This window comes from Echiichthys vipera (genome assembly GCF_963691815.1).
Source record: "Echiichthys vipera genome assembly, chromosome: 4".
NCBI classification, from domain to species: domain Eukaryota; kingdom Metazoa; phylum Chordata; class Actinopteri; order Perciformes; family Trachinidae; genus Echiichthys; species Echiichthys vipera.
Genome location: NC_139829.1, coordinates 927,167 through 954,047, shown reverse-complemented (window position 1 = coordinate 954,047; position 26,881 = coordinate 927,167). Strand labels below are relative to the sequence as shown.

The window sequence follows — 26,881 nt, the reverse complement described above, 5'->3', positions numbered from 1 at the left end:
GAGGGAGGTCCAAGGGGCTTTGCTTTGGACTACCGAGCAGAACCGCAGGATGGTGGATCGCTGTTGTATTCCAGCTACCAAGTACAGACCGAGGCTGAAGGTATGGCTGAACTCGCATGACATTCCCCTGAATGTCACCTCCAGGAAACTCGCTCCCCGTTTTATTGGTCCCTTCGAGGTCGAGACTATCATCAACCCCAGTGCTGTTTGTCTCAAGCTTGTTACGTCCCTCAAGATCCATCCTACGTTCAACGTCCCCCAGCTGAAGCCAGTGTCCAACAGCACGCTTTGACTGCCTGACATATTAGAAATAATTAAAACTGGCCTTTTACAAGAACTCACAGCCCACTTAAAAACAATAGACAGCACCAGGGAAATACAGTTTACACGCGAAGAAGAAACCAACAGGAGCATACCATTCAGGGCCGGAGTGGGACTCATTTTCAGCCCTGGAGTTTCATACCTCAGACCGGCCCACTTTAGATCACGACCTATTATATTAAAACAATGTTATTATAACTTTACATGTTAAGCATACAATAGCGCACTGTTCTCTAAAGCCTTGTAATTCCGTGTATTTTTTCTAAAATAATTCCAATTCAGTGGAAGTAATGGTTGCTTCACAATGGGGATTTATTTCAACATGAGTGCACATCTCCACCATTATTCTTTGCAACACAACATCCTTTTCAACAAATTATAAAAAGAATAAATAAAATATAACATATCAAATTTGAAAAAATAATAAAAGGTAATAATCTGTAATGGGCTACACGGTGGTGTAGTGGTTAGCACTGTCGCCTCACAGCAAGAAGGTTCCAGGTTCGCATCCCGGCCTGGGCCTTTCTGTGTGGAGTTTGCATGTTCTCCCTGTGTATGCGTGGGTTTTCTCCGGGTTCTCCGGTTTCCTCCCACAGTCCAAAGACGTGCACGTGTTAGGTTAATTGGTGTCTCTAAAAAATTGCCCGTAGGTGTGAATGGTTGTCTGTCTCTGTACGTCTCTATGTGCCCTGCGATAGACTGGCGTTCTGTCCAGGGTGTACCCCGCCTCACGCCCGATGTCAGCTGGGATCGGCTCCAGCCCCCCCGCGACCCCGACCCCGGGATAAGCGGTTGAAGATGAATGAATGAATGAATGAATAATCTGTAATAACAATCAGAACTTAGATTTCACAAACATTTAGATTTAAACATGAACAAAGAATAAAATATGTATTGCGCAAGTTTGTTATTCACAGTAAAACATAACTTTATACAGTTTTTCCTCTGCAAAAACTGTTTTTCCTCAAAGAAACATGGCCAAACCTAAAACATTAATAAACGCCTGAGCAGTGCACTGGTCTCTGCGACTTTGTTTATTACAGTATCATTGTGCAAAGACATGAGAATTTCTTTCTCAGTGCACATGAGCATGAATGCCTCAAGTTTCTTCTCAGTCAAAGTGCTCCTGAGTCTGTTTTTTATGAACTTCACTGTTGAGAAACTTCTCTCACAGCCTACTTGTGTGATGGACAGTGTCAATAGCAACCTGTAGGCCAGTCCAATCACATGGTAGGCATCAGTTAGCAGATTGTACTGAGAGAGGATGAGGTGAACACAAATTACACAGTTTTTACAGGACGAACAAGTTTTGCTCTCTAGTTCAACATCCTGCTGTTCCATGGAAGGATCCGCCTCACTTCCTTGTGGCATTTCACTAGCTGTCCTGACAGTGTAACCCTCCAGAGGGGACATCTTCAGTCTGTCCCACTGACATGCAAGGCTGTAGAGTTCACTACATAATGTGCCAACTGTAGCTCTATTGTCAAACTTAAGCAGACATTTGCTTATTTCGTCCAGAGCTGAGCTGGGGAGTCCATTTTCCTTCACATGAGCAAAATTTCTAGGGTCTAGACAGGCAAAATCTGAGCAAAGTTTTGCATTGATAGAAAACCTTCTATGGATACTGTCTGTCTGTGTCCACAATGACATTGTGAACTTTGACCTTGAAGTCAGTATCAGCTGATGCTAGCATCTCATCTTTTGCAAGCTCTCCTGGCATTATTTTCTTTTTTCTGAACCTTCTCTCAGGAAGGACAGTCTGCACTACCAGCTCACTCTCTTCCTCCTCTTGCAACTTTTCATTAGCCCACTTCACAAACTCATCAGCTGCACACTTAACTCCTTCAAAGTCCCTAGCACACTCCCTGAGACCCTCCTCTGTCCCCTCAACCAGACGTTGTGCTGTGATGATATCCATTCCTTTTGTCTGTAAGTATTTTGAGAGAGGGGATGTCTGCTCAAAAATGCGAAGGAAAGTTTGTGCAGTGAGCACTGTTTCATACCTCGAAAGGCCTTCTATGAATCCCTTTGCCTTGGCCCTCACAGTTGGCTGTTGTGTTCTGTCATCTACAATGGTGTGCAGAGTCATAAGCACTTCAATAAACAAGGCTCCCTGAGGATTCCCAAAGCACCCAAACACTTTACTTAGTGCCTGATCCTTAGCCCACCACCTAGTTTGCCCTATTGGGCACAGTCTTCTGTGATGCTTGTCCTTACTGATCTCTTCCCACTTCCGCATGCGCTTGTATGAATCTCTTAGGAAAACTGCTATATCATTAAGCAGCGAGAAGAGGGATGCACTTTCCACAACACTGCCTGTTGTGTCTGCCAGTACAAGATTCAAAATATGTGCATAACACCATACATGAATCTGATTGGGGGACTGCTCAGAGAGGAATGTAGAAAACCCCCGATACTGTCCCTGCATATTAGCTGCTCCATCTGTGGAGTTGCCCACACATGTGCCAATATCGATATTAAGCTCCTGTAGCACCTTTTTCAGGAGCTCTGCAAAATGCTGCCCTGTAGATGACTCACACTCCACCATAGCAATCAGTCTTTCATGAATGACATCTGTTACATATCTGAGGATGATAGAGCACTGGTCTTTGCTGCTGATATCTTGTGTGGTGTCAATTTGGACTGAAAACATGCCAGCTTGTCTTACTTCTTCGGCTATAGTGGCCTTTATCAGTTGGCTGATGACATCCACAACTTTATTGAATTGTCTTTTGACAGCAGTGTAACTAGAGACCCTCTGCCTTTTGCACCAGTTTCATGTTGTTTTCTGCTGTTGGGCCGCATTTCTCGCGGCCCAACGTTCGATGCGGCGTCTACTCTTTATATGTCTATGGTGCGGACTAGTGCACGACACGTACGTTACATCAGGCTGAGTCTGCGTCTGTGTCTTGTTGGCGGGCGTGCCCTTAACCTGCGTCCGCGTCCCAGTTTCATTGGCATGATCTAACAGACCGCCAGCTCCCTGGTATGACCAGCGACAGCGGTAACAGCATACACGTGATACCCACTCCACTCAGTGCCATGACTGAACACCGGCACAAAAAAAAAAAAAAATTACTGAACACCGGCCCTCGCGGCCCAAAAGTCAGACCGGCCCACCGGGAATTGTCCCGGTCCTCCCGATTAGCCACTCCGGGCCTGATACCATTCCTGGACATGAACATACATCACACAGAAGACGGCAGCATCAAAATCACAACTTACAGGAAACCCATTCATACAGACCAGTCCCTCCTATGGACTTCAGAACATCCCACCGCACACAAACTGTCAGTTTGTGTGAAGAACACTATACAACCGGACCAGCATCTTAACGGAAAATAAAGACAGACAGAAGGAGGAAAAACACATACGACAAGTCCTCACACCTTGCCAATACCTCAGCTGGGCCATAAACAAAGGAAAGAGACAAGCCAAATAACATGTGCAGGAGAAAAAAGAAAAGAAAATTAAACAAAAACAAGAAACTGAAAATAAAAATTGGGACATAATAACACTACCGTACGTCAAAGGAATTACAGAATCCATACAACACAGCCGTAAAACCATACAAAAAACTCAAACTCAACAACTTGTACACCCAAAAGACAAAATAACACCACAAGAAATGTGACATCATCTATGAGATTCCAAGCAAATTGTGCAAAAAAACATACATTGGAGAAACCGGACGAGCATTCAGTATAAGAAAAAAAGAACATCAAAGGGAATGTGAGCAAGAGACAGCAGGCAGGCTTACCAGAACAAAGAAACAGACAGGAGTACAAGAAAAACAAAAAATCTGCCAGAACAGACCATTGCAGAAGACCCGGAAGAAAACAGTAGCTCTGAGGAAGGCTGGAGTACAGCCGAACCTGTCAGCTAAGAAAAGGTAAGAGGACATCCTTACCGTATAACTAATTTGGCCGACTAGAAGAAACTCTAAATTTCAAAATGGTTGTTCAACCTGGAACTCATAAATTCTTCACAGCTGGATATTTCAAGTGGAGCGAGAATAAGATGCAGCACAGAGCCGCAGGTCTGAGTCGAACCTGTGCTGCTGAGGAGGAGTTTTAGCCTCTGTACACGGAGCCTACTTTAACCACTGGACTACAGTCACTTACTGTAGCACGATTGTCTGCTCTGGACTAATTCATGGGATTGTGAATGTTTTCGTCAAATGCTTTATTATCGTTTGATAATAAACACTTTACCTTTTTGCTGCAATAATATAAGTAGGTTCCAGTGAGCTGTACTACAGATATAAGTGGTAGCAAAAAAATGAGAACAATAATGTTTTATTTAAATACTTTATTTCTATTGCCATTTTCATTATATTCCATTTTCTAAGCAACAGCGTGCTTTACAAGAGAAAAGTTGTAACCTATGATATACACAAGAACCAGGGGTGTAGTCCTGCCGGAGCAAGTACGAAAAAAAAAAAGGATGATCTAGGTGACATCCATCCATCATTTTGATGTTTAAGTTGGCTCGATTGATTGTAGATTGATAACATGAAAAGAAGTGGTAAAAGACTGAACAAAGTGGTAAAAGACTGAACAAAAGAAAAGACTGAAAGAAAGACTGAATGACAGCGGCATTTTTTCACCGGCAGCAGTGCAAATGTGCGACATAGAAGATTTGAAAATTCACAGCAGCTCAGGAGGAGTCCTGTCCTGTCTCTTCTGCTGAGTGCAGTGACAGGGGTTAGCACCGAAGACTTCGGCCAGGAGACGATTTAAAATCGTCTCCTCCTGTGATTTCTGAACAGTCAGGAAACCGAAGCAGGAAAAGCTCAAACTGAGCTGCTGTAAGGTATTTAATTGAGTTTCCTTTTAGTGAAATGCTCTGAATTTAAGGTTCCTCTGGTAAACAGTTAACTGTTGTGTAGTGTGTGTCTAGAGCTTTTATTGTGAAGGTAAGAACGAAGAAGTGAAGCTATCTGCGTTGCCTTTGTCAATGTTGAAAGTCAAATAGTTTTCCGTATGATCCATAGATGAATGAGGTCCAGCAGCAGACCTTTTTGGTTTTATAATCCTAATAAGTAAACTAACAACCTGATTGGTTGATGTTTTTATTCACGGTGCGAAAAAGTCCTGTGAAACTTTCCTTGATCCAAAAAAATAACGTCACTTTTCGCTGTGTAATGTTCATGTTCTGTTAAAGTATTTATGAGAAAAACGACAGTTATAAATATATTTTTCTGTGCAAATGAATCACAGGAAAAAGACTCCTGTATTATTAAGGCCTTTCTACAGGCCTTTCTACAGTTGACTCATATTAGATCTATGTAGACTTGTCACAGTAGGTTACACAACCTTTATAAAAGGTGGACCATTATAATAATGCGCGTGCACACATGTGCGTACATCACAGATGCGCTCCGGTAGTGAAAAATATAGCACTACAGCCCGAGAACTTCATTTCATGTAGAAAAGACTCATACTGTAACAAGTAACCTGCCTGACACTGCTCCACCGAGTTTGTTAATTATTTTGTTCGGACTGATGGGCCATTTATCAACAACCCCCCAATCACACCTACAGTAGACTATGATCAGTATCACTTTAACAGCAGATCTCACTGTGTTTTCACTTCATCACACTTCACTGAAACATTTTGGCCGCTGGAAATAACTTAACATTACAGCGTTCAGATGCAATTTGCTAACAGAGCTACAGTAGCTACAGGGGTCTGTGTGTGTTTGTGTGTGTGTGTGTGTGTGTGTGTGCGTGTTTGTGTGCGTGCGTGTTTGTGTCAACAACCCCCACGCATCTACAGTAGACGCAGTGTCACTTTAACAGCAGATCTTCAATCACGAACGTACAGTATTAAATGGGAAAAGAAAAAAGACAAGACAAAATAAAACATTTGTTTATTTGACAATTTTCGCTATTCAAACTGAGATTACTCATTGTACTTTCTGAAAGGTAACAGTTTTAAAAAAGACTTATTCCTGTGTAACATGTGCATGACTGAACAATGACTCACAGCAGATGAAAAATGGCAACTTTAAAAACGATATCCAGTTTTCATCAGGTTGTTCAAGACCAACGGCAAACTGAAGAATGCAGCGCAAACAACATGAACAGAGCGCTGCTGGTGTACACATGTAAACAATGAAGAAATTCACAAACAACAGGACAGTCATATCTCGTCTTACTGTTGATTCAGCTCCACGGCAGAAAATTGGCTGAATAAATAAGATTAATATCAGTCCACCAGTCAACATCAAGTCCTGTGAGTTTGAGTCGCCAGAAACATGGCAAGACATGGTTATCTCAGATTTCGATTATTGTTTTCAGTCTCTTTGCTGTTGCTGTCAGCATCACGTTACTTCTTCAGCTGCTTATTTCCTGTTGAGTCAACATGAAGAAATAGGTGCGGTACCACTCTGTCATTGCAACCCACTTTGTGGTTGGAGGATGTATTTTACTTAAAACCTGTGTAGGTGCAACCGGCATCCCAAAGACGACTATTCATTTCTGGATTAATGTAAACTTTCAGTTTGATTATGAGAAGGCCTCAGTCTGATCAAACAAAGGAAAAGACTAGGCCCAAAAGTCTTGTAGCCTTTGTCCTGAGCGCATGGTCACAGACAAAGAACTGCCATGCAACTCTCCCCCAACAGGTCACACCCAGGTGTGAACTCTCCAAGGGACCTCCAAACTAACCTCTGGTGATGACATCACCATCATGTCTATAAAACCGTAGGACACCCTCCTGCTCACTCTCTTTCTTGGATCCTCTTCTTCATCTTCATCAGAGTAGGATCATCAACCAGGTTAACCAACCGGTTACCAACCCAACTGAGCAGAACAAAAAGCGATCTGATTCAATTCAATTCAATTCAACTAAATTTGAATTATAGTGCCAAATCATAACAAAAGTTCTCAGGACACTTTACAGAGTAGGTAAAGACTACACTCTATGACTTATTTATGATTTACATAGACCCAACAATTCCCCCCGTAGAGTACGGTGGCAACGGAAACCTTCCCTATAACAGGCAGGAACGTCGGACATACCCAGCTCTGTGGAGGACGGCCATCTGTCTTGACCGGTTGGGGAGGAAGAAAGGGAGAGAAAAAGAGAGAAAAGACGGACAGATGGATAGAGAGAGACAAGGAAAGACACAAAGACGGAGAGACAGACACATTTCCAGAGATGCAAGCAACCAAAGAGTAAAGAATAGAGTGTCTAAGAGCAAACAACAACGACAAGAACATTTTCTTCAACCAGCTTCCTTCACAAGGACCAGAAGTTGGAATCGAGTCAACACAATTTATCTTTCCCATCTCATGGACTGGTAACTAACCAAAAACTAGGCATTACTACATGTTATAAGACTTTATGAACAGCTAAGCACAGAACTGTGACTTTGTCACGACTAATGTTCAATGATGATTGTGTGACTGCGTCGATTCAGTTAAGTTGAGAATGTTTTGTTAGCAATGCCCCACACAATTATTGCAAGCACTGACACTCTGTTAACTATAACTGTATTTGAACAGACTACACACACATAACCTGAATTATAACTTCTGAGATTTTCAGCCTGCTGGCTTCCAAAAGTCGTTAGATTGAACTCCACAGAGTAGACATCCCGCTGTACTTACAAGTATAAAGTGGTGTTATTTGATTAATTCTTAGAAATTTAGCTAAAGTGATTTGAGAATATTGAAAACCTCCGTAAGCCTTATAGTTACCCTTTAGATTTTGCTATTGTTGTCAACAGGTTTCAAGCATATTGCTGCCCCCTAGTGTCTAAGGTTATCAAGTGCAGTCCACCACGCTTACCACGATGGCTCTGTCATTGAGGGGGTGGTTGGGTAAGTGATCATGAGGATTGTTGTGTTGTTCAATTGGAAACAGCACATTTCATATTTTATTATGCATGAGTTCTCCAACTAATGAATGATGAACATCTGCATTGGTTGACAAATTGATTTTTGACTTAAAGGGTTAAATACGAATTGATCATCCCTAAGCGAGGGGATTATGGGACTTGCGCTTCCGGCCGTATAGAGTAGGTAGCAGGTAGCGCCAGCTCCGTCACATTTCTCTCTAAAATAGTTTCCTAGAGTATCTTTACACAAAAAATCAACATTAGGAGGTGTTTGAAGACTGACCCAATAAGACCACATGTCCTGTCATGAGAAGAGGGAATAGCCAAAGATACACACAGAAACTTTTAACACCACCAACCGCGGCTGAGAAAGGACACAAGAGGGCGGTTGATAAGCACGATTCACCTATCTCAGTGAAAACCTTGAGATTTGAGCTACAGTCGTACCGAGAGGGGATGACGACTGGCATCAATGCACAGATTGAAAGCATGCACCGGGAGATAAGAAATTACATCTCCTCTTTCAGTGAAGAAACCAGGGCGGATGTTGGTGCTCTTCGGGAAGAGCTCCTACAGAAGATGGAGGCCTTACGTAACACACACACACGATGAATGAAAGAAATGGGGAATTCATTCAGCGACGCACCTGACAGGATAGCTGTCTTGGAAAAAAGCCATGACAGGTTGACAAAGGACTATAAAAAGTTGCAAGATAAATGCACAGATCTGGAGAACAAAAGCCGTAGACAAAACCTCTGTATCATCGGAGTCACAGAAGGCAGTGACCGAAGGAACCCGAGCCGCTTTGTAGCTGAGTTTTTCTCCACCGTGCTGGGGGAGGAGAACTTTGACGCACTGCTAGTAATAGAGCGTACACAGGAGCCTTGCCCTGAAACCACAGAACGGAGAAAGACCACGGGCGCATGTTGTGAGGCTGCACTACTATGCAGATAAAGAAAAGATTTTTAAACTATCCGGAAATGAAGGCCGCCTCATCTAAAAGAGTTCCCCCGTGCACATCTTCCCTGACATGAGCCCTAAGGTCGGCAAGCTCCGAGCAGCACTCAATCAAGTGAAGGCTGAGCTGAGCAACGCAGGAGTCACCTACAGCATGTTTTACCCGGCAAGGCTGACCTACACCCTGGACAAGACCAGGCACTCCTTCACTGATCCCCGCAATGCAGAAAAGTTTATCTAGACAAACATCACAACCCCGCCTGATAAAAATTGAAGAGAGGATTTTCTTCTTCACACCTCTCTGAAACATCTCTGGTGTCAGTGTCAAAGATGAATGTAAAGCTGCTCCCCACAGCTTTGTTTTCCTTAGGCATACTGTGAAATGTATTATTATTATTTGCCTGACTAATATAATGTTAATGTTATTTTATTTGATATCGATTTGGGTAGAACCTCTTAATTTCTGGTTAATTTTGTGATACCTACTTGAACCTAAATGCATAGGAGGAAAATAATCGGGAAACATGTTGGTTCACAGAAGGATTGTCTTAGATGCAGGAAAAATTATCATTATTCTACTTTAAATATTACTTTTCACCTAATTCAGATAAAGTGGGGCAAACCTTCACAATCTACCCCAGAGAGAGGGTCAGGTAAAATGGAAAAATAGAATTGAATAATATAATTCCTGCCTCCCCTGTTTTAGCTTGAACTTCTTTAAGGGAAAGAGAAGTGAAGAAGAGGGAAACGAAAGAGGGAGAAGTCAACATTACAATTAGCAGTGTCTTTCACTTTAACCTGGCTCTCTCCTTTCTTTTTTTATTTGATTATTTTGTTTATATTATTATTATTAGTATCATCTGTTCACTCTGATCTTTATCGTTATAGTTATAAGTATTATTTTTTTAAACTACCATTTACTTGTTTCTTTTATTCTATTCTATTTTTTTTTTTTCATTTTATAAGATACACACTCACTCTTAATGTATGACTCAAAACTCAGAACATACTCAGGGTGCAGAAGAAGGAAATAAACAAAAATGATCTTCTCGCTTACGTTTAAGGAAGCATGTCTCCCGGCAGGGGAAGGACAGCAACGGGTTCAAGTATAGTTTTATAGTTCTGCAAAGGATTTAATGGAGCTGTAAAACAAGGCAAGGTACTAGCTCATCTTTAAAAGCTGAGAACACATATTGCATTCTTACAAGAAACGCACTTAGGAAATTCAGATCATCATAGTTTACGCTGCAAGTGGACCAGGAAAAAATATTACTCTTCATTTTATTTCAAAAGTAGAGGCACTGCAATAATAATTAAAAAATCAATGCTTTCACAATGGCTGAGGTTATATCTGACCCCCAAGGGAGATTTGTGATAGTGACATGAAAGCTACATGGCTACCCGATCACTCTGGCTAACATATATTCACCCGATGTTGATGATGAGCAACTTACATCAACTTTTCAGGTCAAACTATCCAATATGAATTCTAACACACTAGTAATAGGTGTAGATTTTAATTTGGTCTTAGACCCCAACCTTGATAGATCCTTGAGTAAGTCTACAGCTTTATCAGAATCTGCAAGGAGAATTCACATGTTTCTTAGCACATATAAATTAGCAGACCCATGGAGAACCCAGTTCCCCAACGCACGGCAGTATTCTTAGTTTTCATCAGTCCATTACACGTATCCAGGATGCCTGTGAATGTTCTCATTCGTCCAGGTCATCGTTATCCTCAAAGCAATTTCAGTCAAAAACAACTGGACTGGTTGTTTGTCTAGAAAGACGTTTCACCTCTCATCCAAGAGGCTTCATCAGTTCATGTACGCATCTGACCAGGCTGGGACTGGTCCAACTAACTGGTGTGGAGATCCAGGTATTTAACCTCTCACAAGGCCGATGATGTCACTGACACCCTTTGTGCTCTAAAGTGCCCACGCCCGTCGTTAGAGTGACAGTCGTTGGTGGGCAGTTGGTTTCGACTTCGTTAGTGCTCTATTGAGTCTGAACGACAGTCATTGGGGTCACCCGGGCCATGTGTGAACAGTTGTCCTTTGAGGTTAGATTGTTGAATCTCCTGGGAAGGGATCAAAAGGCAGCATTGTAAATTGGAGATAAGTGGTGTCTCAGACCTCCTCCTCTGTTTAGCGATGGTTTCTCCACTTTTACATAGATGGCTTCTTTTACTCCTCTTTCGAACCATCTGTCCTCTCTGTCCAAGATTTGGACATTGCTGTCATCAAAGGAGTGGGCTTTCTCCTTGAGGTGTAAGTGGACAGCGGAGATATATCCAGGATATATCTCTTTCTAATTGATAAGGGACGTTTACCCCTGATGAAGACCTGTGAATACAAGCCAATTGTATCTGACCATGGCCCATCGATAATATGACTGAAAAATGAAATAAACTTCTATCTTTCATTTAATGACACACCAGAAACCTTAAGATCTACATTATAGGAGGCATTATGTGCGTTTCCATTAGGGTAAAATGTGGCTGCTAGGAAAGTTTCAGGGCACGCCCTCTCAAATGGCCTTTCACTCCCCGTGTTTCCATTACCAAAAAAAGGCCCAAGAGGGATTTACAAGACTCCGGAGGTGATGTATCACTCTGAATGGGTTTAGATCGCTGGTGGTCAGCTGATCATTATACAGCGACGCACCGCTCTTCCTCAAAGTGAGAAGACAGTACAGAATAGTTTGATTTAAGGTGGTCCATATGATTCAAAATGTGAACTTGTGCAAAAGTATCATGAAAGAAAACACTCCAGCTTAAAAATTCTGGGCGCTGTAAAAGTGTGTTGACAGACTGGCTGTCGCCCCGCTGCAGTAGCCTACGGTGTCTGTGTATGTGTGTGTGTAAATGGGAGAGAGAGGGAGCACGCAGCAAACGGCCGCAGGTCAGAAGACAACCCGGCTGCTGCAGCACTCTTTACAAGCCTGTGCAAAGATCATTTTCTGCACTGCGTGGTGTCTGCTCCGATCTGCTCTCTACTTCGCTGTGTTGTTGCGGCATCTACCGTACATCACATCCCGCTGAGAGCTACATCCAATCAGCAACCAGGCTTCTCTCAGGGGTTTTAGCAGCCGCTCTTACGGCCACTCAAGCAACTCACGTGCAAATTAGGGGCTTTTCCTAAATTCAATTTAAGTTTATTTACAGTGCCCACTAAGATCCACCAACATTGTATCCAAGAAAATATTAGCCCCAAGCACAGTTCAATTATTAAACAAATAATCAATTGTACAGGGCCACTCACTCACCCCACCCCCTACTGAATTTGCACATTCGCTCATGTTTCAGTATTGCCTACTTTTGTAAAAAGAAATTAACTTTGATTGCCTAGGACGGTGGTTCTCAGACTTTGTACATGATGTACCACATCAGAAAATATCAGGTTCTCTCAAGTACCACCACTAAGACCAATGTTAAAATACAGCAGCGTAAGCCGACACTATTCAGCTACGGACAGGAAGGTTTATTCCTAATCTCTAATTCCTAATCTTTATTGTTGACTGTCTTTAGCCACAGCCACACTGTATGAAATGGTAGCATTAGAACTGACATGTCAGTGTTTTCAAACCAGTCATTTCACCCCTGCTTACTATCCTAACATCACAGTTTAGCTCTTGAGCATGACTGCATAGCAGGCTGAGATTGAAACAAGTACCACCAGAGAGAGCTTGAGTACCACCAGTAGTACAAGTACCACATTTTGAGAAATGTGGTAGGACCTAGGACCATGACTGAACTCCAACCTCTCCCAATGTTTCACTGTTTTTTAGTATTGTTTTGTTATCCATGCTGATTGTGGTGAAGCCACCACACTCTCACTTGCTATTTAACATCTATCTAACATGAGAATATTGTCCACATTGTGTCCTCAGCCAGCCCCAAATGATCATTTGTTCTTACCAAATCTCCGCTGGTCCATAGCACAAGCCTGATCCTCCTCCATCACACTGAGTCTGGCAGACCCACCTCGACACCATGGCCAAGCCCATGTCTCGACACGCCCACTGCCTGACCAATAGGACCTCTGCAAGGGGAAGTACCATGGGCGGGGTAGCCCATACATACCTTTAAGAGAAGGAAAACACAATTGATCAAATGTATCTGAAAAGATGTGTTTAGCAATGACAACAGGATGGCTGGGGTTCACATGGCAATGATTTCATACCTGGATGCACAGCCTCTATGTACCAAGTGAACACACCATACACACCGGCATCGATGATGAGCATCATCATGGACAGGCCCAAGTTAAAGTCATCGCCTTCTACCGGTGACTGACTGATAGTTCGCCACTGGATGCCAACACCTGCTACCTCATACAAAGCAAAATACTTGGAGCCCAGGCCGAAGGCTGTGGTAGACATCAGAGACTGGAGGGGAAAAGGAAAAACAATAACTCATGCCTCTTTGTATCATCTAGATTATTTCAGTAAAACGTCACAGTGACAACACAAGTAGCAAATTTTACAAAGAGTCCCCAAATGTAATTAGATTCAAATGAAAAGGTGGGAAAAAAGAGAAAAGGCCTTACAGCAATGCACTTTTCAAAGGCAGTGATCTTATCATGGGCAACTTCCTCCCTTATGGCCACATACATGTAGGGCACGTAACTGAGAAAGTAGATGATTCCTCCACAGGCTGAAGCCAGCTTGGCCTTAGAGTAGATTACTGACACCAAAAAACTGGAAAACAAAGGGAATTTGCATTGGCTTCTGTATCATTTAGCGTTTTTATTTTTATTAAATTCTATATATTGAAGAGGTCAAAGTCAATATTCATAATGTCCAAATGTATCTGTTACAATAAGAATAACAATAAATATATATACTGGCTAATATTTCCTGCATTTTATATCAACCTAGTAATAACATGACTATGATACACTTGGTTAATGTCCTATCAATAGTAATGGTTAAAAGAAATAAATCTTAATTGCTGATATATACGAAGTATGTACTAACCCGGCTTAAAATCACATTTAGTTTACTTGACACAGGCAGGAGTTTCACCAGCACTGTTTATCACCAAGGCATTTCAGCCATGTTTATTAGTTGCCTGTCTTAGGTACACTTCTATTTTAATCAATCCAGCTGTATACACAGTCTTCATAAAGGCTTGTGTTTAAGCATATATCTATATTTTCGTAGCTGAAATTATACCTTCCTCATCCACAAGTACATGAGGGTCAGAGCAACATAAATTACAACATCAGAGGGTGTATCCATATGCTTTGTATGGTGATCTGCACACCTCAAATTTGTTGTGACCGTTTGGCCTTGTATGTGCAGCCACTACATGGCAATTTAATGGTCATGTGTGGAACGCGTCCTCTTATCAGACAGAAAGTAAGAAAGTATAAACAGAACTAGGAGTGTATGGGTGGTGTCATAGTGACTTTGTGAAAATGGCTAAGGCCAGGTTTAGGTGCACACACACACACACACACACACACACACACACACACACACACACACAAAAGTTGGCCCCCCACTTCTGAAATGAATCCAGTGCCTTTGTAGATATTGTGTAAATTCATCCCTCCCCTAATATCCCCAAATTTATTTTGGAAAAATTAATTTATTTTCCTAATTAAAATAGAGGAGCGTAATTTTTTGCTACGCTGGTCAACTCAACTATTGCATGTTTAACCCCCCTGTGGGGGCAAATGTGTCGGAATTTTACAAGTGGTCAATTGTTGAGCTTTGGGGACTGACACATGTTGAGAAGTGAGGGTGTAGTGGAATAATGCGATCTCACCAGAACATGATGGTAGCCACAGCATATATGGTGAGGAAGAGCCAAATGATGAAGGGGTCGCTGTGGAGCAAAACCCGACCATACTTCAAGATGGCCGTCAGAGCGGTGACAGAGATGGACAGCTGGACGAAGCCTGTGATGAACCAAGCTACCCAGTGGACAGCATTGTTCAGACCCATCACCTTCATCACCTGAGAAAGTGGCATAATACTTCAAAATGGTGCACTGTAGGTTTGTTTATTCAGTCATTGGTAAGGTGGTAAGAACATTTTTACTTTTTAGTGTACTCAGCTTTTGATGCACTCAAATTATGCAACTTAAAGGTGTGCTGCAGCCATATAATATTGCATTTTGATTATTTTCTTTTTTATGTGTGTATATGTGTCCACGTGCATATGCATATATGTTTAAAAAAAAAAGAAGAAAAAGGTAAATTGTATCTCTGTGATTGGAAGTATTGTATTGTATTTTTCCAATAAAATATTTTGGGAAAAAAAGTGGTTGGGGATCTTCTATGCCAATTTGAAGGTCAAAGCCAGTCTGTCATTGTGGCTGCTGCTCTGCAATTATTTATTGATATCGCAAGACAATCTTTTACCTTGACAGGATCTTGTCACACATACACTATTTCTTGTGGGTTGTTTTCGTTTTCATTTAGTTTTCATTTAGTTTCCCTTACACAGGGCGCACTCACCGGCCACAGCCCAGTTGAGAGAGGTCGGCTTTTGCGAAGCACAGAGACAAATGTACAGGCACAAGCGTGCACACGTGTACAAGCGTGAACATTGTTGGCGGTCCTGATGTCTGTTTATATGTGTCTGTTCCCAGCATTGGACATTTGTGGTCTGATGCGGAGTTGGAATGTTTAGCAACTTTAAGCAAGTGGCATTCGCGACGTGGGCCAGATAATTTTAAGTAATGTGAGTACAAGCGGGCGTGGGCTGCGGGGGAAGAGGGAGGGGGGGAAATCACCCTAGAGCACTGGGCACAGTAAGAATGGACACTGTGAATGAGCCCTAAATTAAATCAAAGAGTACCCTGTAATAAACAATAAACAGCCCACTCACACCCCCACTCAGCTCACCACAACCAACACACAAATTGCTGGTTATTTATGCAATACAAAAGGTACAGCAATAACAGGCACACATTCATTAGTACCTCTAAGTTAGTGAAATAGTAAAGTTTAAATAAATGAATGATGTCTTTGAGACACCGGGAGATAGAAAGATATCCAAGGACTTCCAATATAGCAATAAGGAGCGTCTTGCTAGGAAGGATGTGAAAAGCTATGATGTGCAAGTGAGTGGTCAGGAATCCCAAATATAACAGTCAGAGGGTAAGGTTGGAGATTTAACCCAAGAACAGAGGACATAATAGTGAAATAACCCACCCAGAAACCTGCCAGATCAGGACAAAAATAAATATCGTGGCTAAGGTGTCAAGGAGAGCCATTGCATTTATCAGAATCAGAAATACTTTAATAATCCCAGCGGGGAAATTATTATTATTATTATTATTATTATAAAAGTACACCCCCAGGTACATATACTCCTCTACAGTGTCAACAGGGACCCCCTGGATGGAGACAGGAGTCACAGGTGTTTTTACCTTTCTTAGATCCACTACGACATTCTTTGTTTCAGTCACATTGAGCTGCAAATGACTCCGCTCACTCCAAGTGACAACGTTGCCCACAACAGTCCTGTATTAATTTTTATCCCCCTTTCCAATGGAGCCAACTATTGTTGAGTCATCAGAAAACTTCTTGAGGTGGACAGGACTTAGTACAAAAGTTGAAGTCTCAGCTGAAGAGGGTGAAGAGACAGGGAGAGAGGACAGTCCCCTGTGGTGTTGTGATGTGTGCTGACAACACTGACAGACACACAGTTCTGTAGGCGTACAAGTCCAGTGGCTTCCTGTGACCACCAGGACTGTGAGGAGGTGGTCACAGCAGACTGATGAAGCTTTACAGGGCATCTTTGAACTCACAGACTGGGATTTGCTCCGTGATTCACATGGAGAGGACCTTGATGATCTCACGGACTGCATAACAGGGTACATTAAGTTCTGTGTGGACAGCGTTGTTTCTACAGTGACTGTGCGCTGTTTCCCAAATAACAAGCCGTGGGTCACCAGAGACATCAAGGTCCTGCTTTATGCGAAGAAGAGGGCCTTCAGAGAAGGGGACAGAGAGCAGATGAGGCCGGTCCAGAGGGAGCTTAAGGAGAGGATCCAACAGGGCAAAGACACCTACAGGAGGAAGCTGGAGCACAAACTCCAGCAGATCAATTTAAAGGACGTGTGGAGCGGCATGAGGAGCATCACTGGCTACAAACCATCTGGTAGCCAGACAGTAGGAGGTGGTACTGAACGTGCCAATGAGCTGAATCTGTTCTTCAACAGATTTGATGAAAGGGCTCTGGACCACCCCCCGACGGCTCCTCCAAAACCATCCACCTCCAAACCTCCAGCCCTGTTGACACCCCCCCCCCCTCAATTCCTTCCTGACTTTGCCCTACCTGTACTTTACTGTAACTAACTTACTTCAGTAAGAAAGGCTGCTACACTTCACTGTACTTTACTGTAACTTAGTTCTGTAGGAAATGCTGCTACATTTTTTACACTGTTTCAATTATCGCTCCTTATCACTTATTTAGTTTGTACTTATTTTATTTCAATATGCTGCTAAACTGCACACTGCGTATTGTTGTATATTGTCTATACCTATGCTTAACCACAATGTCTGTTGCACTCGGTCTGATTTATTTGATGTTAGCTTTATTTTATTTGATTATGTTAGCTTATTGTCACTCTGATCCTTTCCCATCTTTGTATTGAAACTGTTGCACAATAATTTCCCTGGGGATAAATAAAGCTTCTTGAATCTTGAATTGAATCTTGAAATTGTGGTCTGTCCATCCGGTAATCCACAATCCAGGACACGATGGAGACCTCCACCTGCATCGCAGCCATCTTCTCAACCAGTAGAGAGACTGTTCAGCAGGTAGGTGATGCAGTCCTCAACTCCAGGCGGAGCTGGTAAGCGGACTGTAGTGGATCAGAGAAGGGCCTGACCATAGGCAGTAGCAGCTCCAGGACGAGTCTCTCCATGGTCTTCATGATGTGGGACGTCAGGGTCGCCGGTTTGTAGCCTCGAGGCAGGACGTCTTCCACAGCACAGGGACTCTCTGGAGGTGCAGGCTCAGGAGGAAGACTTGACTCAGTACTCCACACAGCTGGGGGGCACAGGATTTAAGCACCCCAAGGACACTGTAGAGGTGACCGTTGGCGGGCTGAGGTCATCAGGTTGTGGAGGAGGTGATGTACAGCAGGGGGGAGGGGTGGAATAGGTAGGTGTGAAATCAGGTGGTGAGGGGCAGTCAAGGCGTTTGTAAGGAGGAGTAGGGGAAGGTGAAGTGGCAGTAGCTGAAGGGCAGCCAGCAGCAGAGTCATGTGGGGGATGGGCCGCAGTATCAAACCTATTGAAAAATTGGTTCAGTTCGTCGGCCTGGTCCACAAGGTCCTCCAACCCTGTGCTACCAGTCTTCTGGAACCCGGTGATGGTTCTCATGCCACTTCACACGTCCCTCATGTTGTTTCCCTTGAGTTTGTTCTCCAGCTTTCTCCTACTATTGTCTTTATCCTCCCTGATTTTAAGTTTGAGTACCCCTGCACTCTCCTCATCACGGTTGCCATCTCTGAATGCTCTCTTCTTTTCATTCAGTATGGCCTTAATGTCCTTGGTGATCCAAGGTTTATTGTTGGCGTAGTAGGTTACAGTCCTAGCTGGGACATTGCAGTCCACACAAAAATGCATGTAGTCTGTGATGCACTCAGTTAGCCCATCAATGTCCTCCCCCAGTCACTTTAAAGCAGCCCTGCATTGTCTCATAAACCTCCTGAGACAACCTCCTCACAGTCCTTGTGGTCATAGGCTTTCTCACCAGCAGAAAAACATAGCAGGGTTTGAGGAGAACCAGGGGACCGTTTCACAAAGCAGGTTCAAAAAACTCTGAGTCTAACCCTGAACTCTGAGTTGATCTACTCTGAGATAGGAAACTCTGAGTTTTCAGTTCCAGAACAGCAGATTTGCGTTAGGTTGATCAACTCAGAGTAGTTTGACCTGGAGTTAAGCGCGTGCACCACAAGTAAAAAAAGATAGCATCAATGGAGCCCTGATTCGACGAGTCACCATAGCAATGGGGAAGCGAAGGGCTACGCTACAACTGGAATTGGAAATATTAATGCGCTCATACGGTGAGTTTGAGCAGGTTTACACCGCTGCAGCAGCAAAAGAGAGGGAGACGGTGCGGGAGAACATTGCGGCTCGGGTCAGTGCATAAGTTTAAATGTAGTCCTGTTGCAATCACAGTAATATCACAGGGGAAAACTGCTTGAGTGGGAGCCTATTAGTTTATTTCATTTAAGTGCAACCCCGCGGGGGAGAAGCGCACTTGGCAGCAGCTTAAGATAAAACATAAAAACATTGTTCAAACAGGTAAAACATCGGCACAATCTCATGGTGACGCCTCATTTTGAGCATGTTTTACATTGTAAAGTTAATATTAACTTAAGTGGCTGTTTTATATGTTGTATAAAAAACTCCCATTTGCAAAAAACGCAGCGCAACACACAATATCTGCTGTGATATAAGAGCATGACTGGTTGTTAATGTTTGAAACGTAAGGACGGATGAGTTGGACTGTGACATGAAACGGTGTTGTCCGTATTCAGCACCCCTGCCGTGAAATTCACCCCCTCGCATTATAGGTGATATTCTGGATCAGAAGGCGTAGTAGGAGTAGTTTATATACAGGTAACCCAATTGAAAGCACACACTTTTGAACCTATGAATTGCAAGAAAAGCTGGGATTATATTTAGGAAATGCTAAGTGAAATACATTCAACTTGCTCAAAACATCCATTTCATTCATTTTGTAATTATGGCTGCAGTATATTAAGGACGTCTATGCGCGGTCTGATAAGTGGAAATATTCACCACCTAATATAACTTCTAATGTAGGCCTACTGAATGCTTTTTATAGGTTGTATAAAAAAAACTCCCTTTTGCAAAAAAATGCAGCGCAACACACAATATCTGCTGTGATATGAAACGGTACCGCTCAAAAAGAGAATTGCCTGGAAATGCAAGAACATCTATAATCAATCTGTGAATGTTCTCATTCGTCCAGGTCATCGTTATCCTCAAAGCAATTTCAGTCAAAAACAACTGGACTGGTTGTTTGTCTAGGAAGACGTTTCACCTCTCATCCAAGAGGCTTCATCAGTTCATGTACGCATCTGACCAGGCTGGGACTGGTCCAACTAACTGGTGTGAGATCCAAGTATTTAATCTCTCACAAGGCCGATGATGTCCCTGAAACCCTTTGTGCTCCAAATGCCCACGCCCGTCGTTAGAGTGACAGTCGTTGGTGGGCAGTTGGTTTCGACTTTGTTAGTGCTCCATTGAGTCTGAACGACAGTCGTTGGGGTCACACAGGGCCATGTGTGAACAGTTGTCCTTTGAGGTTAGATTGTTGAATCTCCTGGGAAGGGCTGAAAGGGCAGTATTGTAAATTGGAGATAAGTGGTGTCTCAGACCTCCTCTGTTTAGCGATGGTTTCTCCACTTTTACATAGATGGCTTCTTTTACTCCTCTTTCAAGCCATCTGTCCTCTCTGTCCAAGATTTGGACATTGCTGTCGTCAAAGGAGTGGGCTTTCTCCTTGAGGTGTAAGTGGACAGCGGAGTCCAGGCCTGAGGAGTTAGCTCTCCCGTGTTGGGACATGCGTTTATGCAGTGGTTGTTTTGTTTCTCCAATGTAAAGATCTTTGCATTCCTCGTTGCATTGGACACCATAAACCAGGTTGCTTTTGTGGTGGTGTGGTGTTCTGTACTTCGGATGTACTAGTCTCTGTCTGAGTGTGTTACCAGGTTTGAAATACACAGGGATGCAGTGTTTGTTGAAGATCCTCCTGAGTTTCTCCGATACCCCAGCCACATATGGGATGACTATGTTGTTTCTCCTATCTATAATCAATAGTTTGATAATCATCTCCCGACGAATATTTAATTCTCTGCGCAGTAATGCTGCACCTTCATCCACGGGATCGTTAACAAAAGGACACGCCATGGTAGTGAAATAGTCGCCACCTAATATAACTCCTAATGTCTGATTTTTGCAATGATTTTCTGAAAAAACTGAAGACAGAACTATACTACGCCAAATCTCGCCCGCTGACTGAATGAATGAGGAAATCAAACACCGTGTGTGGCTAAAAGAGGGCGGAGACAGAGAGAAACTCAAGGTTTTCTGAAACTAACCTGGTCGGGACCAGGTTAGTTTCCTGCTGTGTTTTTATCCAGAGTTAGTGTGGAATAACAGCTGTGCCGGCCGGCATTAGCGCGATCAGCTGTTCTGCGAAGTAAACAAAGGCAGCGTGTCCCGGTGGAAGCTGCATTGAGAAAAACAGCGTAGTAGTATGAGGCAGAGTGCAGCTTCTGCGCATGCGCACTCATTTTGAGCATGTTTTACATTGTAAAGTTAATATTAACTTAAGTGGCTGTTTTAGTGAAGTTTCGTAAACGTGTCACATTTGTCTTACACTTCCAAATACAGTTCAGATAGTCTAAACCTAGATAAATTTACCACATAAAAGACTTCCAATTGAATAGGTCCAAGACGAGCAGGTGGTAGCATTTATCCTCTCTAAGGCCTGTTCCTACGACTCCTCATGTATTTGTTTTCCCAATTCCCTTTCCCATGTACACTAAAGTTTAGCATTTGAGTGGTTGCTAAAAGCTAAGATAATGTCATAAAACTTTGAAATGATTCCTCCGTGTTGAGGAACAAATAAAAAGCATTTCCCACCGCTGCTCTGAAGGTAAAAAAAATTGCGTGTTTGAAAATAGCAAAACAGTTGAGTGACAGGTCATAGCGAGAGGACAAATTGGCAAGACTATTAAAGACACCATCTACATATAAATATCTGAAATTGTGCAATACCCTCGTCATACCACACTGAAAATATTGAGTTTGAAAGTGATGGAGAAATAAATGGTCATTATTCAAAGGACACAGATGCAGCTATAAATTTAGAGTGCCATCTAAATTGATACAAGATTTTGAGTGTGTTAAGAACCACTTGATTATCAGTATATAGAGAAAGTTTTGGAGATAAAGAGGAATAAAGTAGATCAGTAATAGAAGATCCCCTACAGGATGATAATTTACACCAAGAGGATCCAGGATATTTTAACCAGTAGCAAATGTTATGAATGTGAGCAGCCCAATGGTAAGTCATAAAATTAGGTAGTGCAAGCCATCTACTAAGTCTGCATCTCTACAGAAACATTTTACGAATCCTAAGTGAGTTCCCTCTCCAAATAAAATAACATATTATCTTATCAAGTGAGTCAAAAAAATGTTTCAGCACAAAAAGATGAATTGACAGGAATAAAAATTGAAATTTGGGAAAAATATTCATTTTAACAACATTGATCTTGCCAAAGGAGGAGATTACCCAATATTTGAATATTGGATGTAATCTTTGAGATAAGGGGAGTGAAATTAGCAGATGCAAGGCTAGATAATGAATGAGTCATGTGAATACATAGGTATTTAAACCCTGATTGACTAAATTGAAAAGGCAATTCGCCTGTTGCATATGACATGCTGCAGTATAAATGGGAAAACACTCACTTTTTCCCAAATTTAATTTATAACCTGAAAAGGAATTTTCCAGATTACTTAAAACTTAAAACAGCAGGGGTAGAAAGTGTAGGATTAGTTATATACACTAACAAATCATCCACATACAACAATTATTTACTTAGAATTCCATAAAAGGTGATTCAAGAAATGAATTCATCACCAAATCCAAATTTCTTTAAAACTGCCATCTATACATACTTTACAAACTATACTATACTTCCACTATACTCTATCAAATGCCTTTTCAGCATCTATAGAAATCACAAGTTGAGAAAGTTCAGCCGAATGTTTTAAAGTAAAGTAAATTATATTGAAAAGTGTACAGGTATTAGAAAACAATTGACGTCCCTTTATGAAACCATTTTGCTCTTCAGATTTAAGGAGGAGGAGGAAGCACATTCTCTAAGTGGGATACAATTCTGAGGAGAGCAATAGCTTGTGTCAAGGTTGGTGGTAATTAGGACTGCCCAAGGATTTTCTTGGTAAACCAGTGGTCGTCATTTAGAGCGATTAGTGTAGTATTTTTGTATTGAAGTCCTCTGCTATGAGGCTCCAGTGACAAGTGGGTGTAATGAAAATAATTCTGCGTTGAACAAGTGATCATGATAATTAAGATATTAAATACTATAAATTATCTGACAAAAGGGTTTGAAATGATATAGTAATTTGAGAAATAAACTAATGATTTCTAGATAAATCCTTTAAAGGAGTAGAATATTATAACTGCCTGTATTATTTTCATAAGTGAAGGATTAAAATAAAATAAGGGCATTTCTAAAAATGAAAAAGAAATAAACTTGAGGTAAATCATTTCAGTGTTACAGGATGCTTTGCATGGAATCACCTGGCTGAAACAGTTTTCCAAAGTTAGTGTATTTTTGTATAAGATCCAACCATACAATCACTTATATGGGCAGATCATTGTGACGAAAAGATTCTGTGATACATAAACCCATTAGAAATTAACGCATATCGCAGTGAGTCAATAACTAAGTAGTGTTACAAATGGGGAAAACTAAACTTTTTCTGCCACTATTGCAGGTCCTACTAAATTTACAGCAGATAAATGCGAAGAAAAAAGCATTCCACTTTGACATTTTTTTACTGAGGAAGTTTTCTCTCCCCATAAATAGGCACATTAGTTACATACAGTTAGTTAAGAAAGTGTATAGGGAAAGTGAAAAGTAGGGATAGAAGGAGATATCTCACCCTGTCTCGGGTCATAAAAACCCCACCTGCATTCTAGCAGCAGAACTCTGATCAGTGTGGGTGAAGGGAATCCAGATCTACAACACCATTGACTGAAAAAATGGACTAGAAAAAATGGACAACAGCTAATATTGCATCTCCCAGAAATGTCTTTTGTCCAACAACAGCTCTGAACCCAAGCGGACAGATATCTTCACATGTGCTTGTCTACAGGCCAGATGAACTGAAAGTGGTTAATGCACAGGGAGCAATTCAGGGTTCAGTGTCTTGGACACTTCGACATGCGACATGCGGACCGGAGGAGCCAAGGATCGAATCGACGACCTCTCGAAATGGAGGATGACACACTCTACATCTGAACCACAGCAGCTGAAACGTTCCAAGAAAAGTACCTGGTCAAGTGTGGAAGATAGAGAAATGAGCTATGAATGTGGTATGAAAAATAAACTTATCATAAAAAAAAGACTGGAGGTGAGAAATTACACATAGCAATCCAAAAGCTAATGTCTATGTGTAATCCAACACAGCAGTTGGATAAACAGTGACAGTTCGTCAGTGAAGCGACCAGCAGCGGAAACACAGAACTTTGGACAAAGATCCCTATCTCTCCAGAACAACAGCCGAAGCAGGAGAATGGAGACTTGGTCCTAAAGGTGAAACATTTGAGAAGGATATGGACAGATATTGCTCATTTCTCATACAGACTAAAGAAGAGAATGGGGTCTACCTGAGGCCCACATGACTCCTGAGGCCATAAAAGACATGGTGGAGCAGGGTCAGAGCATTGTGAGAAGCACAATAGAAAAAATTCTAAACTAATAATGATCCATAAACACAATATTATGACACCTTTGACATAGAATGCACAAGATGTTTAAGTTCAATACATACAGGCATGCACACATAATTAAGAACATTAATCATTTAAAACTGAAAATAAGAATTACTCAGTATGAACCAAACATATTATGAACTTGTAGTGAGTTTTATTTTAGAGATATAGGCGACTAGCTTTGCAAATGAAGCATCATTAAATTACTCCAGTGTTATAAATTGAGTTTTGATTGTATCCAGCAAATTCTATATTTATTTAAAAAAAAGGAAGAAAATGTGGTGAAAAGAAGGGAAATGTTCTTTTTTGATGATAAGCAGGTGATGGCCATATTTTATTTTTTATCTTTATTTTGTGTGTGTGTGGAGATCTCCAAAAACTCTGTATGCATCATACACAGAGAAAGAGTGACTTACTTTAGCCTCTACTGACTTTAATCATCTCTCATTCTTTATCAGCATGAATTTAATTCTATGTCAGAAGGTTTATGTCAGCAGTACTATGATGATTTACAAAAACTAACTGACAATCTTTTGAGTGTGTATGTCCTGCATGCTGTCCATTTGTTGCATCAATATATGTTGTGTGTTGTGTGTCTGTAATGTGGTTAAACCCTCAAATATTTTTCCTACAGCTGGAGATGGAGAATCACATCACTGTTTGGAGGTGTCAGAACTATATGATGAATATGAGAATTTTACATACTCTTTCTAACCACAAATCTGTTTCTTTTGTAGATTATGCTGCCACAAGAGATTCATTGTATTGTATATGCCTTATGTAATGAAAACTAATGCATTCATTTTTCCTCACAATAGGAGTGCAAAAAGCAGTGCCAGATGAATTTACAGCACAAAACCATGTTGCTGCTGGCTTTGCCACCCTTATACCATGATTAGGGAACATCGCAATAGAAAAATTTAGATATACTATGTCCAGAAAATATTTTTTAATTACACTCAGGGCAGAGTACAGGGATTATCTGCCTAATTAGGTGCCACCATCACCATGGCCTGGCAAAATTGATCTGCAATAGATTCCATTAGCAAAGGAGGGTGAAGTATGAAAAAAATTTGATCATAATTTAGATTTCTTATTTCTAAATTATTCAGCATCTAATGGATCAGTCACAAGATGGTCTCATCAAATAGACACACAAGAATTGGCTGAGAATAATGGTTTGAATACAGATTGAACATAACAGTATTTGTGTCCATTCTCGTCTTGTGTTGGTGTTGTTGCATCCCATGTCTTAGGAGCCTGATGAACTGACTGATCACTACAACATTAACCAATAGGCTCCAGGCGGTCCCCACAACAATCAGATGTCACTATTGGGAATAGTGAATAGGAGGACATGTTAGAGGAGTTAGTTCACCATCTCATTAAAAGGTGTGAAAGGAGGGATTTGTGGGGATTTTTTTAAACATGGTGTTGAATTTTGTCACAAAATAATTGAAGTTTTCACTGTGTACCTATAGAAGTTAAAAAAAATTGTTTAGCATGCGTTCACAATATTATCAACTTAATAAAGATGGCATAATTAAAGGGTATTGCAGATAGTCTCCAGTTTAAAACTAGGGACAATAAAAATGAGGGGGTCAGCCCTCCAGAAGGCGGGATTTTTCAGAGAAGGGAGTGTTCTATCTACGGGAACTGGAGGTTCATTGAAGGAACTGTCTTGGAGTGATTGAACCAGGAACTGCCTTAGCGACATTCTGAACCAATCACAACAACTCAATGACTTTATTGCACTATAAATTCTTTGTGAAGGAGGGGCTCGGTGCTCTTTCTGCCTCCGTGGCTGCAGCGACAACTTGGCTGAAAGCCAGGATGTTGTTGTTTTTATAATAAAATTACTAAGTAGATAAGTACTACTACTACTATTACTAAATACTCTGGCTTTACTTGAGAAGAACACGACTGTACCAGAAACCATGAGATATCTGTTATTCTTATCAGCAATAACGTCAGTGGATGAGAACTGACCTTTTTGTTAATTAAAAGCTTTTGAATTAAAGTTTGACTGGAAGACATGACCTACCCAAGGGCAATGTAACCTACGGGGATCTTTAACGGTAAGGTGATTCTCCTGCAAAAATGTAAAAGTATTAAATGTGCAAAAACCTTAGATCTCTTTACAGGATTACCCAAACCTCTGATATTCCAACTAATACATCTGAGTGGTTTGCTTGACCCAGCACTGCTGGGATCTATATT

At 41.6% G+C, this 26,881-nt stretch overlaps 1 protein-coding gene across 1 annotated transcript in view; it reads right to left on the bottom strand.

Annotated features, from left to right (window-relative positions):
* Nucleotides 1-26,881, bottom strand: part of abca2 (ATP-binding cassette, sub-family A (ABC1), member 2) — a 423,663-nt gene that overhangs the window by 212,288 nt on the left and 184,494 nt on the right. Inside the window, exons 16-19 of the mRNA XM_083912406.1 lie at nucleotides 14,904-15,094; nucleotides 13,678-13,828; nucleotides 13,312-13,516; nucleotides 13,047-13,211 (exon numbers count right to left, since the gene is read on the bottom strand). Coding sequence (XP_083768532.1) covers nucleotides 13,047-13,211; nucleotides 13,312-13,516; nucleotides 13,678-13,828; nucleotides 14,904-15,094 — 712 coding nt within the window. The remainder of the gene's footprint in view (nucleotides 1-13,046; nucleotides 13,212-13,311; nucleotides 13,517-13,677; nucleotides 13,829-14,903; nucleotides 15,095-26,881) is intronic.